The sequence below is a fragment of the Mytilus galloprovincialis genome, chromosome 9, assembly GCF_965363235.1.
Source record: "Mytilus galloprovincialis chromosome 9, xbMytGall1.hap1.1, whole genome shotgun sequence".
NCBI lineage: Eukaryota > Metazoa > Mollusca > Bivalvia > Mytilida > Mytilidae > Mytilus > Mytilus galloprovincialis.
The window spans coordinates 62,550,201-62,569,905 of record NC_134846.1 but is presented as its reverse complement, the minus strand read 5'-3'; the positions used below and the strand labels follow the sequence as shown (position 1 = coordinate 62,569,905).

The following is a 19,705-nucleotide window of genomic DNA, read 5'->3' as shown; positions in this document are numbered from 1 at the left end:
AAGGCTATTGTTAGTTTAGTATGATAAACTTTTGTGCCCTTAGAGAAGGCAAATATTCAAAATGATCAACCCGTTCAGGCTTTATAACCCGCAGAGAAATAACCTTTTAGGGTTGACAATTTTGGATATTCACCTTTTCTACTGTCCATAATTGTATATTAAATACTTTATGTTGACCTTAAGATATCTTTTTTAGTTTAAAATTTAAACTTGAAATGTGTTAATTTGTTTATTGGCTCATGATATGTTCATTGTATTTTATTTATCGGTATAAATTTGAATTGGAAAAAAATGTTCCATTATCGAACAATGTTTACAGGAGAAGCTGAGCAATTAACATATTTTGAATATATAACAGAAATAACACAACTAAAAACTTGTGTTTTTCTTCTAGAAACTTTAAAGTGAATAAAGTGTGTTCAAATCCTGAAAGCTTTATTGTATAGAAGAATGCAGAACCAATAGCATGCTTGATCTGGATTTGTCAGCATCACTTAAAAATTAAAGATTTATTAAAATATCAGAAACAAATATATAGATTTAGGAAGATGTGGTATGAGTGCCATTGAGACAACTCTCCATCCAAGTCACAATTTATAAAAGTAAACCATGATAGGTTAAGGTACGGTCTTCAGCATGGAGACCGTATGAATAGATAAATCTTGAGAACAATATTAACATAACATATTATCATTACAGAAGCTGTGATTCCAAGTAATAAAGGAGTTCATGACATTATCAGTACATTTAACACTATATCGAGGAAGGGTACAGACACTGAAAGAGATAGACCACCTGTAGCGACACTTAACAGGAGAACAGAACAGACAAGGAATTCAAGGAGAGACGACTACAAAAGAAGTTTAAGTTATCAAAATGCCAAAAACAACAAAGATCAGTTTGAACCTTTAATTCAATTTGACTTACCGGTACAACAAGTTTCAAAATCAAATGATGATGTATACGATGTGAAGAATAGACCACCGACAAAAAGAGCTAGCTATCATCAGAACCAGTCAGACAACTACTCATCATCCCATAATGGGCTGGAGCATGATAGAATGCCCAAATCCAAAACGGATGATAATTTAGCCTTTAATACTCCAGGCTCTAGAAAACCTGTGTATGAACCTAGCCCATCAGAATCTTCATCTTTTTCTGAAGATAATATGCCTCGTTACAAACCTCAGAAACATTTCTTTGTGAAGCCTAAAGAAAAGGTCAAGTCATTAAGGAAAGAGAAAATGTATTCACCTTGTATGAAAGAATCTTCTGTATGATGAAGTTATTTCTGTTACAAGATTTACAATGTTAAATGTACTGGTACTTACTTGTCTGTGTTCTGTGTTTGAAAAGGTTCAGAGAACATTCTTTGTGGGATGAAATAATTACAAATAGACAATACTCAAATCAATACACAAACCATGTCAAAGATACAGTCGACTCTCGTTATGTCGAAGTCAGCCGGACCAGAGAAATATTTCGAGATACACGTAGTTCGACTCAAACGAACACCGGAAGTTTGACAATCTAAGGGACACAACTCTTGCCTAGCTTGGTAAAGCTAAAATAAATCCGGGTGAATATGGCAAGGGGATCGATATTCTAGTATCAGATCGATGTATTTGTATGTCACAGTCTTTTATTATTATAATGACATTATTTTTACTTATTTGATTGTCTCAATTAAAAAAAAATCCTATGGCTTTTCCAAGAGTGTAAATTCCAATCGATAGTTTCGTTATTCAGGTCAGTTATAGCTGACAAAATTGTTTATTCTCGGATACAAAAGATTTAAGAAAATTTTGATTTCTATTCATTTTGTTTTATCTCACTCTTTCTTTTCAAAAGAAAATATAACAAGATCAAAGACGCCGTTTGAGTAGTTTTTAGGTGATTATCAACGGAAGCCATAATCCTCACTTTATACACACCCAAGCTCATTAGTGTAAATCACAAATTAATTGTTTTGTAAACATTTTAAATACTTTTTCATGAACATTAACAATGTATCACTAATTATTTATCAAAATTCTATAAAAGATAATCTTAGGTAAACACTCATGGAAATAGCATGTCATAAATCAATACAGTGGTCAATGACCGGAAATTTAATTACACGTGTATTGTCAGATTAACTCTTCAATCCATTTAAATCCCGGAGGTCATGTTTTGACATATGTGTATTAGTTCGAGATAAAAAAATGAATTTTGAATGCTTTTGTTAACCTTGGGACCGTAGATTTAGTTCGACTCAACCGAAATTTCGACTCATCCAATTTCGACTCATCAGGAGTCGAATTACATACTTTTGTATGGAATAAAGTTCGGGACCACGTGAAAACTTCGACTCATCCGAAATTTCGAGTCAACCGAGTTCGAGACAACGAGAGTTAACTGTATAATATATTTCAATTTGACTATTTTTTCTTCTGACATTTAGAGTTTTTTTTCACATATACATATTTGTGTCTTAGTCTAAGATTTACATCATGTACATTATCAGACATGTTACAAATGGTTGTTTCTGCAATATTTCTTCTGTTGACTTTTATCCCTTACTTTCAAACTCATCTCTTCTTTATTTTACTGTGTACCTCTTACACACACACATGGTTTGTAAAGAAATGTACATATGTGTACATAAGTGTGTTTGATTTGGTGCTAATCTTTTATAAAGATTGTTTATTCTGTACATTATATGAAAGACTGTTTAGTTTATGAAACAGTATCATTATAATTTATTTTTCTTCTGAATGTTGAGCTACATGTAAGTTACGTTTTTTGCCCTGTTTTTTTTTCTCTTCTGTAAAATTGATTTAAAACTAGTTGTTTTAGTATTTATTGCTTTTCTGTAGTATTGGTATTACTGTACCTTGAAGTAAATAAGGAAGATGCATTAGGTTGTATTAAAGGCAAAGCATCTCCATTACAACCACTGCAGTGACAAACAAATTATTTCATAAATCTTATGTTGAGACGTAGGTCCATTTCAAAACAAATATGATGTGAAAGGCTGGTGGAAATTTGTATTGATTTTATGTAGATATATATGCTTGCTAACACATCATGTGAAATATTAAATTTTGTTTCAACAGATTATGATTTCATTTTTTCTCAATTATGCTTTAGTGGGTTAAAATTTTAATTTTATGATTTCTTAAAAAAAAAACCCACCAGTTTATTCTATCAGTAAATTATAATATAGCCTTGATGCTGTTGTCATTTATATTATTTAGAGATAAAAACATATGAGTAGGAGATTTATGACTAAAAAATGGCAGGGTTTACCTCATGATGATTGACAAAGTGGTCAAATTGAAAAAGTGTATGATAACATAAAACTCCCAAGGGGGAGAGGGAATTGTGATCACAGACTTTTCTTTGTGAAAGATGAGCCCTTTTAAGCAATTGTTTTAGAATGCTTAAAGAGCATTTGAGTATTCTTATGTATGTTAATTGTACACGATATTATGATTATTGGTATTGTAAATATGGACAGTCATATAAGGCATTATCTGTAAAGATCATTGGTGCAATTATTTGTATATTCTCATTCATTGTAAAGTTAGAGTAGGTCATTAAATAAGTTACTAGTAATTGTTGTTGCTTTGTAATGTGTTATAGGGTACATTAACATTAAATATTGTGATAACAATTATATGACCTTTTATCTTAGATTTGAAGGGCACTTCAATAAAGACAAAGATCTAAGATCATATTCATTTGATCTATTAACAGGTCAAATTGTAAATTTCATTTAAATTATTTGGACACATAATAATTTTCATTGAAATGCAAAGAAATATGATCGTATTATGGTCATAGTATTTTTTTAAGTAAAAGATTTTTTTCTTTTCAGGAAAAGGATTTTTTTTTCATTAAATGTAATTGATTATTTTAATAGAATGATTTGTATAAGTGGTTGTTTTGACTGAACATTCCATTTCTGTATGGTAGACTGGTTGTGATGCCAATATTTGTTTTTTTAATGTTATTATTTATATACATATACATTACACCATTCCAAGGAAGACATATGTGAGTAAGTCATGCACATATGAGTTTTTATTTTAGAAAATCAAAATTTGTTAGAAGTTGTTATTGTTAATTATTATAGAACTTTTTTGTTTTAGTCAACTTTTGATATGTGAGGAAATTTAATTAATCTGCAATTGGAGAAAAATATTTTATTTTTTATTTCTTGGTTGATTTAATAATAAGGATTGTATGCAGGTGAACAATAATTAATTGTAACAAAAAGGACTTCTCCACATCATGATTTATGATGAAATGTAATTGTAATGTGAATTAGGCCATGATAAAAACTGTTTGGTTCTCAGAATAAATGTTCATTGCATCTTTTAATTTTCAAAGAAAGAACTGTATTTTAAAGAGACAATTTTTGAGAAAAATGAATATATTTCTTGATAAAGGATTAAAACAACCGCTATGTTCTACTTAATTTTGGTGTTGCAAATGAACAGTGTGTAATTTGATATGCTGGGCTCATGAGTTTGAAACTACTGACCTATATTTCAGTAGTCTGTGAACTAATTAATTTTTATTAGACCTTTTATGTCTTGTGCCATATTGTGATAATTCTAAGTGATTACATGTAATTGTTTTGTTTAAAAGAAATAAGTTGTATATTTTTAATTGAGTTCAGTATTGTTTATTTTTATCTTGCCTGTAAAAATTAATAATTTCTATTTTATTATTTACAAATAATTACTAATTTTTGTATCTTCTATCCATCAAAATGTTTATAGCTGAAGTATAATTCACTTTAATATTTGTACATACTTCTTAGGAAGATTATTACAGTTTATAATAAATACATAAGGTGTTATAAGATTAACATTCAGATTTGTTTTTATGGATGTTTTTGTACTACATATCTTCTAGTTACGGGTAATGGAAATGTCTGAAAAATTAGAAAATGCTTTCATTGGTTAATTGTGGCATTATTGTGCAACATTTTTAATTCAATATAGCTTATTTATCTTAACAAAAAAGCATCCATGACATTTGTTGTTGAAATACAGCTCCAAGCATAACTAGCTGATTTGGCATGTGGCATCATCATTAGCCATTGCTTTCCTTTGACAGCCATTGTCTGACAGTAAATATTCTCTTAAACTACTTTGGATTCATTTATTTTCGGGGCATCAATTTTTGTGGATTGCTGAAAACTTGCATATTCGTGGATATTTGATTTCGTGGTTTTTGCTAATCTCTGTATACAAAGCCTATTGAAAATGCATTATTCATTGAACATTTGAATTAGTAGTTCACTTGTATCCACAAAAACCCACGAAAATTGGTATCTAACGAATAATAATGATTCCACAGTACTTTGCCAGTTTGCACTAATGCTTATGGAATATTCCTAGGACATCTATACAGACTTTACACCACAATTATTTGACTTGATTTTTTTGTTAAAATAGTGACACATTAGAAAATTACACCTGTTTAAATAATATAACATTTGTTAGACATTTTTTCTGGTAAAAGTCTAAACAATGAGAGGAAAATTCTGCTACTGCATGTCTCATAACACGTAATTCAAACATTTATCTTCTAAAATATACCAAGAAAAACTCCCTTTTTCAAATAAAAAACATGAGAAAAAAATCTAAAAGAAATGATCTATGTTTAGAACTACACAAGCAAAAGGTGATAAATGTTGTCTGAAGCCTCATAGTCATCTAACATGATAGTTATGATACTAAAAAAGGGGGAAATTTATTGTATTCTTGAGCGAGACAAGCAATACAGACTCTTTGTATCATCTAGTTATGCCAAGCTTAGTGCAAATTTTAAATACATTGTATAGTAATTTATTAAATTACACTCTAAATAATTCATTTTTGGTGGGTACAAATATGCAAAAAAATATAATTGCAATTTCCTTATTATAGTTCTAAATGAACTAAAAGTATGCTTATTTCTTTCGATCAAGCTTTATTTGATATAAGACCAATGTAGGCTTATTTTATTTTTATTGTCAACACTTACTGGAGTTTTGTTATTCATGGAAACAAGTGCTTGTATTAGTATCATTGATCATTGTATATAGGCTATAATATAGCATACATATTATTTTAACATTCACATATCTATCATATCATATCTATTTAATTGTTTATTTTTATGGGGTTGTGTTTATTTTATTTTTTATTTTTAGTTTATATATATATAATACAGTTGATGGAGTTGTACTACTGTTTTAAGTTTATTAATTTTTAAGTGAAAAAAATATTTCTTTGATAGAAAAATTGAGTACATGTATAGAATCAGACGCAACGCTGTTGGTTAGCATGTAATACAGGTCAAGATTGCAAGATGTGTCTAAAAATCCTTACTCATTGAATTAACTTAAAATTGTACAAGCTGAAAGAGGTTCTTTTAAAAGAATAAAAAATCATTATAGAATTGTATTGGCAGCTGTTAACAAAATTAAGAAGGGATATTTTTTTTATGCCCCACCTACGATAGTAGAGGGGCATTATGTTTTCTGGTCTGTGCGTCCGTCCGTCTGTTCGTTCGTTCGTCCGTCTGTCCCGCTTCAGGTTAAAGTTTTTGGTCAAGGTAGTTTTTGATGAAGCTGAAGTCCGATCAACTTGAAACTTAGTACATATGTTCCTTATGATATGATCTTTCTAATTTTAAAGACAAAATAAACTTTTGACCCCTATTTCACGGTCCACTGAACATAGAAAATGAAAGTGCGAGTTTCAGGTTAAAGTTTTTGGTCAAGGTAGTTTTTGATGAAGTTGAAGTCCAATCAACTTGAAACTTAGTACAAATGTTTCCTATGATATGATCTTTCTAATTTTAATGCCAAATTATATTTTTTACCCATTTTCACCGTCCATTGAACATGGAAAATGATAGTGCAAGTGGGGCATCCGTGTACTTTGGACACATTCTTGTTAAACTTTTTTTATCACTGTATTATTTTGGATTTAGTAAACAAAGCTATTTTAATACTTTATAACACTGAATATCATCTTTTATCGTTTAGTTTTACTGATTAAGAAAGGTTGTATTATTATTTTTATTTTTTTTAATGTAACTTTTAAATGATTTATTGGGATTTGTTAAATTTTATTCCAATATTTAATAAGAATTATAAAACACAAATCATTCCAAATTACACACAGATTAATATGATACAGGCAAAACTAATCATGAATCAGATTAATTGTTTACACTTATAGATCAGGATAATGTTTATTCATACAAATCGGGACCATGTTTATCTATAAAGATCAGAATCATGTTTAAATATACATATCATGATCATGTTTAAATATACATATTATGATCATGTTTATATATTACCTATCATGATCATATTTGTGCATACAGGTCAGGATAATGTTTTTACATACCAATCATGATCATATTGATACATAAAGATCAGGATCATGTTTATACATACAGTTCATGATCATGTTTATACATACCAATCATGATCATGTTTATACATACAGATCATGATCATGTTTATTCAGATGAGGATCATGTTTATGAATTCAGTTTACAATGTAACATCATGTTTATACACACAGATCAGGATCATGCATTGTACATGGCTTTTTATTTGTAATCATTTATTGTTATTATGTACACCTTATTGAATAAAATGTTAAACTTTTTATCTTTGCAGTCTTATTAAAACTTGGTTTGAATATAGTCAAATGGATAGGATCTGTAATTTGGTTAAATAAAGACAGTATGTTTTTTTTTATTTTGTCATGGAAAATTTGGTATTGATTGCAGGCAGCAGTCCATTCAATGATTACCTCTTCCTTAAACCTTATTACTGAACTCTGTATGAAAGCCTTAAGCTGACTTTTAGTTTGGCCAATTTGCTGTTTAAGATTCTAATGCATTTTGGGTAATATTTTCAATAGTACCGGTATACACCAAAATATTGTGATTGGTTATTAACTTCCTTATCAATGGAAATTCAACCAATGAAGTGACATATTTTTTTAAATTACCCATAATCAACTATAGGTAATCGTACAGCCTTCAACAATGACGAAACCATATGCAGTATAGTAAGCTTCAAAGGCCCTGATATGACAACATGTAGAATAATTCGAACCGAAAAATAAAATGACAAAACTTATGACATTAATAAACATAACTGTCAGTGCTCTACCTTTTCCTTACCTACCTAGTATTATAGCGGCACAATATAAAATATACAAAAGAAGATGTGGTATGATTCCCAATGAGACAACTGTCCACAAGAGACCAAAATGACACAGACATTAACAACTATAGGTCACCGTACAGCCTTCAACAATGAGCAAAGCCCATACCGCATAGTCAGCTATGAAAGGCCCTGATAAGACAATGTAAAACAATTCAAACGAGAAAACTAACGGAATTATTTATATAAAAAAATGAACGAAAAACAAATATGTAACACATAAACAACAACCACTGAATTACAGGCTCCTGACTTGGGACAGGTACATAAATAAATAATGTGGCAGGGTTAAACATGTTAGCGGGATCCCAACCCTCCCCTTAACCTGGGACAGTGGTATAACAGTACAACATAAGAAGAACTATAAAAATCAGTTGAAAAGGGCTTAACTCATCAGATGGACAAAAATATAAGTGGACGTGGCCGGGTACTTATACATCCCGACACAAAAAGACACAAAAACAGATCTGAGAGTACTCACAGTTATCTGACAGCTAGTTCAAAGCCACTAACAACTTATAAAAAATCATGCATCTTAGACTAAACTATTATTCTGTACACATCCAACATCCAATGGATTTAGTGTAAAGACGTCATAAACCGCCAGAGAAAAACATACTGTAAAAATCAAATTGGCTTGACTTGTCAGATTGACACTTAGTTCAAATAACAACTACTGATATCATTTAAACCCATCTAAGAGCACATCATTTATACCCATCTTAGAGCGCATCATTTATACCCATCTTAGAGCACATCATTTATACCCATCTTAGAGCACATCATTTATACCCATCTTAGAGCACATCATTTATACCCATCTTAGAGCGCATCATTTATACCCATCTTAGAGCGCATCATTTATACCCTTCTTAGAGCACATCATTTATATCCATCTTAGAGCACATCATTTATACCCATCTTAGAGCACATCATTTATACCCATCTTAGAGCACATCATTTATACCCATCTTAGAGCGCATCATTTATACCCATCTTGGAGCACATCATTTATACCCATCTTAGAGCACATCATTTATACCCATCTTAGAGCACATCATTTATACCCATCTTAGAGCACATCATTTATACCCATCTTAGAACTCATCATTTATACCCATCTTAGAGCACATCATTTATACCCATCTTAGAACTCATCATTTATACCCATCTTAGAGCTCATCGTTTATACCCATCTTAGAGCACATCATTTATACCCATCTTAGAACTCATCGTTTATACCCATCTTAGAGCACATCATTTATACCCATCTTAGAACTCATCATTTATACCCATCTTAGAGTACATCATTTATACCCATCTTAGAGCACATAATTTATTCCCATCTAACTGACAGCTAGTTAAAAGCCAATGATAGCTAATAAATATATCAGGTTCCAGACTAAATTATCAACACCAGACAAGTTTACCATGCAGAATGAATTGTCCCATGTGTTGTATAAATGAGAAATACAATTGTGTGTTACAATGCGTTAATGTGGTAGAATAGTCAAAATATGGGAAATTTTCAGATGCCCATTAAAATGCTCAAATCAAAATGATAGACCCTGACATGAAAATTGTTAAACAATTTGAACCAGTAAAACTTGTAGGCTGAGTTTATGTACAACATAATAAACAAAAACCAAATATGTGACATACAGACAAACAACCACCACATATATACAGGCTCCAGACTTAGATCAGACACATGCAGAATATGTAGGGGTTAAAGATATTTGTGAATGCTTGACCCTCCTGTAACTTAGAAAAGTGCAAAACAGCACAATATTTAACAAACTGTAAACTGTCAACTAAGAGACAGCAAACCGAATGTTTAAACATTTGTTTGTGTCCTGGCATTTTCAATATCACAAGGACCTCCAACAGTGAGTCCAACTCCTGGCTATGGTTTTTTTTGGAAAAAAAAGTTCGTTTACAGTTTTTGGAGAAAAAAATAATTTGTTTTTGATTCTGAGAAAAAAAATTGTTTGTTTCACCCCCAGCTGCCATTATATGTAATGCTAAAATTGAAAGAAAAAAATTGTTTTCGACTTGTCGCGAAAAAAATAGATTGTTTTTGGCCGCAGGCGAAAAAAAAAGTTTGTACAGAAAAAAAAACCATAGCCCCCCCCAGAAAATCAAATGGTTGCTGCCTAAATGCTTTGGTTGTATTGTTTATGATTTAAAGCATGGGCACATCAGGAAACTCCATTTTTGTCGAGCTGTGACTTTTGTCGCAGAAAGCCCAACATAATAATAGTGATCAGGTGGAGGCGGCATTAACCAACTCCTTAAAATCTTCATATTTTAGAAGGTTGAAGATCTGGAAGCTTCATACTTTATATATAAATTCCTTATGCTACGAAGTTTCCAGTTGTCACATGTACATTGTCCTTGACCTCATTTTCAAGGTTCAGAGACTACTCGAAAATATTTTTTTTTGTAATGTTAATTTCTCTCTTATTATGAGCGATAGGATAACTATATTTGGTATGTTCGTACCTTGCAAGGTCCTCATGCTCGTCAGACAGTTTTAACTTTACCTCGACCTCAGAACAAGGTTAAGTCTGGTGGTCAAGTCCACACCTCAGATACTATAAGCAATAGGTCTAGTATATTTGGTGTATGGGAGGACTCTAAGGTGTATATGTCCAACTAGCTGGTGTCATCTGACCTTGACCTCATTTTCATAGTTCAGTGGTTATAGTTAAGTTTTGTGTTTTTGTCTGTTTTTCCTAAACTGTATGCAATAGGTCTACTAAATTTGGTATATGGAATGATTGTAAGGTGTATATATCCAACTGGCAGGTGTCATCTGGCCTTGACCTCATTTTTATGGTTCAGTGGTTAAAGTTAAGTTTTTTAAGATTTGGTCTTTTATTAGTAATAATTAATGCAATAGGTCAACTATAGTTGGTGTATGGAAATATTTTATGATGTTCATATATGCAAGTCTGTCTCATTGATTTTATTTGACCATGACCTCATTTTCACTGTTCATTGCTCAATGTTAAGTTTTTGTGTTTTGGTTTGTTTTTCTTAAACAATAAGCAACAGGTCAACTTTATTTGTTGTATTGAAGGATTGTAAGCTGTATATGTCTGTCAGGAAGGTATCATCTGAATTTCATCTCATTTTCACAGTTCCTTGGTCAAGTTTTTTTTTTAGATACTTTAAGCAATAGATCAACTATATTTAATGCATACCGTAGATTGACTGTAAGGTGTACATGTCTGCCTGGCATGGTTCGTCTGACCATGACATGATATTCATGGTTGATTGGTCAGTGTTTAGTTTTCTTGGTTAAGCCTGTTTCTTTATAACTATAAGCAATAGGTCAACTATTTTTTGTGTATTGAATGGTTGTATGGTGTTCGTTATTTCTCATTTGGTTTATCTGACCTTGACCTAATTTTCTTGGATCATGTTAAGTTTACTAGTATATGTTATAGTTGTATTGAGTCTATTCAGTTTAATTACCTTACTAATTTCATTGATTTTACTAAAACTAAGGTCACAGTTCTTTCAAGCAACAAGGTATAGATCCAGAATGTATAGAAAATGTTAGAGTGGATGCACTTTGTAATTTGGAAGAGGGACCAGGGTTTCATCAGAATTAACTGTATTGTTATTTAAGAAGTTTAAGAAAAAAAGAATTGAAAGAATAGTCACATTTGGTATAGGCACCTGTTTAACATGGAAGACTGTAAGTAAACCTTTAGATATCTTTGGTTTTCAGTGTCGTTTGGTTGTGTGTCATTGACACCTCTTTGTATTCATATTCTGGGACTCTTTATTGATGCCAACCAGAACATCTCCTCAACAGCAAAAAAAGGGTAAAAGTATTTGTTATCTATAATCACAAGATAAAATCACAACTTAAGAAGAAAATACATTTATTTTCATATCACATGGAAATCTCATACATGGTTAAATTACAAACAATACTGGCAAGACTGTGTATAAAAATTTGATTTTTGACATAATAGAATAATAACAACTATTCAAGACACTTTCCGAAATTTGTAAACAAACTTTCACTCCTAAACATCCAATTATATACACATATTTTATCCCATAATTAACTAACTCTAAACTAAACATTAACTGAAATTATGCATTCAATTCTTTGATATCATATTATTTCCCTAAAATTTTCCAATTGTGTTAGACATTTTTTGAAAAGAAAAGGGACAGTTTATAAACAGAACAATGGCTACATAAATAATTGTATCACTATTCAGGTACCATAACAACATTACTCCACCAAGATTAGATTATTACTTCATTAAAATCCATGAAAAAATTAAATATTATAAGATGACTGTTTTGATATAGAACTTCTGAGGACACAAGGACTTTGCTGTAAACAAATAACAGTTTATAAGAATATGCCAAAACAATCTTTTAATTTATTTGAGCACATAAAAATATCAATCTTTTTTTTTATGGTTAATAGGCTGTATATCATTTATCATTTATACAACACAAATGTGGCGAGACTTCAACGTGTTAAAGTACAATTGTCTTTTAAGGTGACATCATCAGTGATTATATTTTGAGTTCTTAGGACTGACATAAAAATCCCAAAATTAATTGAGCAGGATTGCCTGGGCATTATTCATTTATTAAAATTAATCATTAGACTTAATGAAAGATCTTCATTTAATGGTTGTTATTGTTAAGAAATACAATTAAAAGTTTTCTTGAAAATAACATAAAATTACCAAGAGGTAAAATAACATGTGGTATGATTTACAATGAGACAACAATCCATCCAAAACAAAAATAGGAGAAAGTGAATATGTACATGTCTTTGGGTTGCTATTATCCTAAATACTTGGTCTCAATTGTTCACTCTCAACAGTGAACAAACATCCTACTCAGGCCCATCAACAAAAAATAAATTACCCCAAAAAAAACACCATTTATTGTTATGTTTACTTGGATTAATTGAATTCAATTGCCTATTTGTCTTAAAATCATAACTACTATAAAGTTTGTAATTAATATCGAAAATTGAAGTTCGAGGAGTAACGAGAAATTATCATCATATTTAAACATTGCATATGATGTTGTTTGGTGTGCCATTATATAAGATAGGTACAAACATGACATTTGTATTACAGAAGGGGGACAGGATCTTTTTCGGGACGTCCAGATCGGGTTTTTTTAAGCTCGGGATTGGTCCTTTTGGGATCCGGGAATCCTTTTTTCAAATTTCCGGATGTTGGTATTTAAATTTCTTTCAATTCCGGACCTCAGGATTTCATGATCAGGACCCCTCCAACACCAACCCCCATTACATGCCTATGTAACATTTTCTGACAAATCCAAAACTTTTTTTAATGTCCTATATTCAAACCAGACCAACAAATATAATTATAATTTGCTATATATTTAGTTTGTACATTTAGAATATTCCAATATAATGCTTATATCATATTTTGAACTAACCCATGAACAAAGATTTTCAATATTAGTTTATAATTTATTAACATTTTTTTATTACAATATAAAAGTTGCCTCCTAACAAAAGGTATCATCAACTCTTAGTTGATGCCTGGTGAACCCAGTCTATAACTTCTGTCAATCCTTTACCATTAAAGGCACTTATTTCTAAAATTGTAATTTGATGTTTTGTATTCTGTCTAATATCGTCTATTCTCATCAAAGATTCCACTTCAAATCTTGATAAAGCTAAAGGCTGATCACTGCAAGTATAAAAATTATCATGTGAATATCTTATACCCTGTCATTTCTGTATTAATGAGACACATCATCCAACATATATAATAAAATTCTTATAAAATGAAAACATTTCATTTATTAATATTTAATTCATACCATATCAAGTTTTTGTCAATACTTAGAATATAAAAAAAATATGTTGATGCTTCAGGCATGTTGATAAAAATGTACATGTACAATTCAATTACCAGTGAAAAGAGTGTCAAATATTCCATGTCTTGAGAAACATATTTAAACTTGTCAGTATCTTATGGAAGAGACTCTGAGTGATATTGAAAGAGACAAAATTCTAGACGAATACTGAGAAAAAAAACAACATTTATCAGTACTTTGAATGCTGTCCTCCATCTTGACAGTTACTGGATGGTCATCTACAATGCCCTTAAGATTTTCAAACTTATAAGAGCACCCCACATGTAAGCAGTACCGGTATATTTTTTCTATTCACTCTTCTGTTGAAGGCAGATCTTTAAGATTATCTTTAAATTTTTCTAGATTCTAGACAACTTATGACTTGACACATGTCTATTGTTGTCATTGACATATACCCCAAGACCCAAGTATCTGTTTTCATATTCCAAAACAGAAGTTTTCATTACAGTGTGCAAATAAAAAGTTAAAACTACAAACACTATTATTTGCTAACACATAACCTTAGTTACCCCTAATATTTATTAGTATATTAATAAATAATCCTGTTGTTATGATCATTGCATCTTTACAACAAACATTTGTCGCTTACTGAGAACATAATTACTTACCTTTTATTCAGTAAAAGTAATATTGGAGTATTCTGTACAGCAGTGCTATTAAGCACTGTCAGGAATTGTATACATGAGGCAGCTATTTGTAATGTATTTGATATATCTATCACAAACTGTAAAAAAAGAAAAACTAATTTATAGTTCAGTTCATTAAAACAAAAATTCCTTTCCATATAAACTTTCTTAAATCTTTCAAGCAGTAAAAAATGGAACACTTTTCATAATTTTTTGTCACATTCAACTTCAAAACGATTTTCCCAAGCAATGGAAGCATAGTATAAACATGTATAGTTAATGTTGTCATTTCAAAAAGCAAAATTAACAGTTTCATACTTTCTTCTTTATAACTTTCACACTAGTTCTTTGCAATGTAATAAGAGCTCGATTCATTTACAGTGGTCAAATTTTGAGAACTTACAATGTTTTCTGAACTTCTGAAGGTAAAACTATGTACGAGCAATATAATTGGCAGTTAAACTTATACAATAGAATAATGAAAATACAGATTAGATGTAACTTACATAAAAATAAAATTGAGAATAGAAATGGGGAATGTGTCAAAGAGACAATAATTCAAGGCCATCAATGGTTTTTCAACACAGCGAGAAAAATCCAGCATTCTTATGTGGGGTTCAGCTGGACTGTGTACTAGTAATTTCACTTTCAGTAAAAATACTTGTTTGATACCAGAAAAATTTCAACTGTGGGGATATACATGTATTAACTATCACAAATTCCTACTTACAATCAATGCTGTTAAATCTTTAAGATAACTGTTCCATATAGGACACATGCATCCTCCAACCTCTCTTATAACTGTTTCTTGCTTCTTACCAGTAGGAACATTCACCAGATTGGTACCTACCTATTTATCAAAAAATGTAATTCATTTATATAAAATTGGCATTGTGTAATGTTGGCCATAGGGAAAACAAAATATTTATGGTTGAACATGTCATCTCTCATTAGTAAGAATGCACTCTTAATAACCAAAACACTCTGGAGAAATGGCTTTCAATGACTTGCAGTCAGATATATGAGATAAATACTGTGATGCAGCAAACTCAATGAAACCATATTGTTTTGTAACAAATAAAAATTAAAGTGATCTACTGCTATGATTTTACAGAAATACTTGCTATAAACTTCCATTATAAAGCACCAAAAGATTAGATAAATAAATTAAAGTTATAACATTTAATTTATACACTAAATATATGCTAACTGATATACCCTCAAATCAGAGTAAATGGTGCATGAAAAGTGTGTCATTAGAAACTAGAGGCTCTAAAGAGCCTGTGTCGCTCACCTTGGTCTATGTGAATATTAAACAAAGGACACAGATGGATTCATGACAAAATTGTGTTTTGGTGATGGTGATGTGTTTGTACATCTTACTTTACTAAACATTCTTGCTGCTAACAATTATTTCTATCTATATTGAACATGGCCCAGTAGTTTCAGTGGAAAATGTTAGTAAAAAATTACAAATTTTATGAAAATTGTTTAAAATTGACTACAAAGGGCAATAACTCCTAAAGGGGTCAACTGACCATTTCGGTCATGTTGACTTCTTTTTAGGTCTTACTTTGCTGTACATTATGGCTGTTTACAGTTTATCTCTATCTATAATAATATTCAAGGTAATAACCAAAAACAGCAAAATTTCCTTAAAATTACCAATTCAGGGGCAGCAATCAAACAAGGGGTTGTCCGATTCATCTGAAAATTTCAGGGCAGATAGATGATGACCTGATAAACAATTTTACTCCCTGTCAGATTTGCTCTAAATGCTTTGGTTTTTGAGTTATAAGCCAAAAACTGCATTTTACCCCTATGTTCTATTTTTAGCTATGGCGGCCATCATCATTTTTGTAAAAGATTACGAAAAAATTGTTAACAATGGACTAAAAAGGGCAATAACTCCTAAAGGGGTCAATTGACCATTTCGTTCACGTTGACTTTTTTGTAAATCTTACTTTGCTGAACATTATTGCTGTTTACAGTTTATCCCTATCTATAATAATATTCAAGATAATAACCAAAAACAGCAAAATTTCCTTAAAATTACCAATTCAGGGGAAGCAACCCAAAAACGGGTTGTCCGATTCATCTTAAAATTTCAGGGCAGGTAGATCTTGACCTGATAAACAATTTAACTCGGTCAGATTTGCTCTAAATGCTTTGGTTTTTGAGTTATAAGCCAAAAACTGCATTTTACCCCTATGTTCTATTTTTAGCCATGGCGGCCATCTTGGTTGGTTGGCTGGGTCACCGGACACATTTTTTAAACTAGATACCCAAATAATGATAGTGGCCAAGTTTGGTTTAATTTGGCCCAGTAGTTTCAGAGGAGAAGATTTTTGTAAAAGTTAACGACGACGACGGACGACGACGGACGCAAAGTGATGGGAAAAGCTCACTTGGCCATTCATGCCAGGTGAGCTAAAAATATAAGGAATGCCTCCAAATGCATTTGAAATCATTTCATTCTAAAAATTTCTACATACATATATATGTACAATGTAATGTTTGTTTGATATATATTTATTTTATTTTTTTACAAGGTACATTGTAAATATCAGTCTATATCTACTTACTGTAGGAATAGTAGATGGGATCTCTCCAAGTTTGTCAATTTCTTTAACACTATCTGTGCAGAAGTTAAGGAATTCAAAAAACAAAAGATAAAAGCATTCTAAATAATTACATCAAGTTTTCCAGCAAATGCAAGATACATGTACTTCATGATATTGTGATATACATGTATGATATCTGATGATCTGAATACAGTGAAAATTATATAATAGTGACTTTTGATAGACAAATATTATCATAAGGACAGTATTTACATAAATATGTCATCTATTGTTTCCTGGTATTTATAAATAACACATCCATACATGTACATGGGTCCAAAAAAACATGCAGTAGTGAGTGTACTGTTGAATATGAGAGTTGAGGCTAAAACTATCTTGATACCCTACAAGGCAACCTATTTTTATATATCATTTGTTGTCCTGAAAACATTTTTGACCCTTATATTATGATAAACATGTAAATACTTGTAATTTTTACATTTTCAAGTATACAATACATCAAGCATTACTTTTAAAGACAAATCTGCTACATTGTATAATGGTCATCTCTGTTAACATGGTCAAGAAAAACCTTATTTGTCACTTCACTCTCTTTTTGCCAAGCAGTAATTATACCCAAGAATTCTGAATCTCAACTAAAGGATCATCGATCTCTTTTATAATGTTAAATTTCTCTCATGCTGACTGTATACATGTAAGTATTTCACCTGACTAATTGGGTTATTTCAGAAATAGCCTGAATAGCCTCTGAAAACATGACAAAGTAATTTTTATGCCTTGCCAAGGTCATGCGTTTCTCTGACTGGTTATGACATCTTTACACTTAATTCATTAGATGTGTACTGACTGATACTTTAGTCTGCAATGTTAGTAAATTGATTTGTTATTAATTAGGCTGTTACTCATTGTTACTTGTTAGTATTCTCACTATTTTTTTGTCAATTGAATTGTGTCACATTTTTCATGTCAGGACCATTTAAAGCCAACAATACAGTAAGGTTTTTCTCCTTTTTGAAGGTTGTGGTTTGGTTTATTATTACTTACAAACACTTCTTTTGAACACTGGTGGGTAGGGTATCAGGTCCGTTCGCGCCCAATATACTTTCGCACCTCACATGTAATCACCCGGAGTCTGTTCGCACCCTACACTTTCGCGCCCAATTTGTATTAGAATTTCAGTTGAATATATGAAATTTTTTTTACATGTATATACCAAATAACTTTATTTTCTCGAATGGAATTATCATATATTCAGTCTTCACGATGAACTCTTATATCTACAGGCCCGGAGCTCAATTTCTGAAAATTTTTAGTTAGATTCTGTTGGCCTGTAGATATGATTTTTACAGGCCAGAGAGCAATTTTACAAGCCTGGGCTGCCATTCAGCGTATGATTACTGCTAATTGGTAACTTTACACAGCCTAATTTGGACCTTTTGGTGTTATTTTATAGTGTTAAAAAATCATGATTGTTGTTTTAAGTCTTTTAACTTGCTTTGATGTCCATACCTGCATATATTTAGCTTGGTATGACTAAAACTTTGGTGATTTTAAATAAAATACAAGAAATATAATTGTTTTTAACAGCTTGTCTCCTTTGATTTCATTTGTGTTTGGACAAGTATGACAAATTATGACTAAAAAAAAAATATTTATAGCAATACACTTTCCAAAACTCGTTTACAAATTAATGAATTACTAAACACAAAACAAATAAAATTTTGACTTTATTTCTTTTTACAAATAAAAAGTGAGAAGATACATGAATGTACAATTTAAATTATATTTCATAGTATATGATAATTTTGGGTGCGAATGTGTAGTGTGCGAACGGACTTTGGGTGCGAATGTGTAGGGTGGGAACGTGAAAGGGGCGAACATGAATGGGTGCGAATGTGATTGGGCGCGAACGGTCCCGGATTCCATGGGTAGTTGACTCATTTGAAATCATACCACACCTTAAAGTTTAAGATAGAATTCAACGTGTGCCAGTACGAAATGGCAAAGGTAAAAGATTCTGTGCACCGAGGTACAGATTATTTCTGAAATAAACATAGTGATTTAATGAATGTATAATTTTTATGTAACTATACAATCATAATTTTTTTGACTGGAGTTTTTAAACTTCTATTTTTACTGCTGAATGATATGTTAACACAATCAAAGTCTGAAGGATACGAAAATTCTGAAGTCTTTTTAAAAGCAGAGTCTTCCCAACTCCAGTTGGACCGATGATCAAGCACATTTTAATCACATATCAGTATTGTGTTTTGTTGTGTGTAAAACAGTTGGAATGTTTACATCGCTTACGCCCATTACGAATAACATCCGGTAAAGACAAAATACATTAT

The 19,705-nt window shown here is 31.1% G+C and overlaps 2 protein-coding genes across 3 annotated transcripts in view; one reads left to right on the top strand and one right to left on the bottom strand.

Annotated features, from left to right (window-relative positions):
* Positions 1 to 7,670, top strand: part of LOC143045560 (uncharacterized) — a 28,385-nt gene extending 20,715 nt beyond the window's left edge. For both annotated transcript variants that reach the window (XM_076218150.1, XM_076218149.1), the window contains exon 11: positions 700 to 7,670. In XM_076218150.1, coding sequence (XP_076074265.1) covers positions 700 to 1,280 — 581 coding nt within the window. In that variant the 3' untranslated portion in view covers positions 1,281 to 7,670. The remainder of the gene's footprint in view (positions 1 to 699) is intronic.
* Positions 7,671 to 13,773: 6,103 nt separating this feature from the next.
* Positions 13,774 to 19,663, bottom strand: LOC143045559 (ADP-ribosylation factor-like protein 16). The gene is made up of 5 exons (XM_076218148.1): positions 19,533 to 19,663; positions 17,355 to 17,407; positions 15,500 to 15,619; positions 14,752 to 14,867; positions 13,774 to 13,953 (listed from the first exon to the last, which is right to left on the bottom strand). The coding sequence occupies exons 1-5, from the start codon at positions 19,597 to 19,599 to the stop codon at positions 13,785 to 13,787; spliced, it is 525 nt and encodes a 174-aa protein (XP_076074263.1). The 5' UTR covers positions 19,600 to 19,663; the 3' UTR covers positions 13,774 to 13,784.
* Between the last annotated feature and the right edge of the window lie 42 nt (positions 19,664 to 19,705).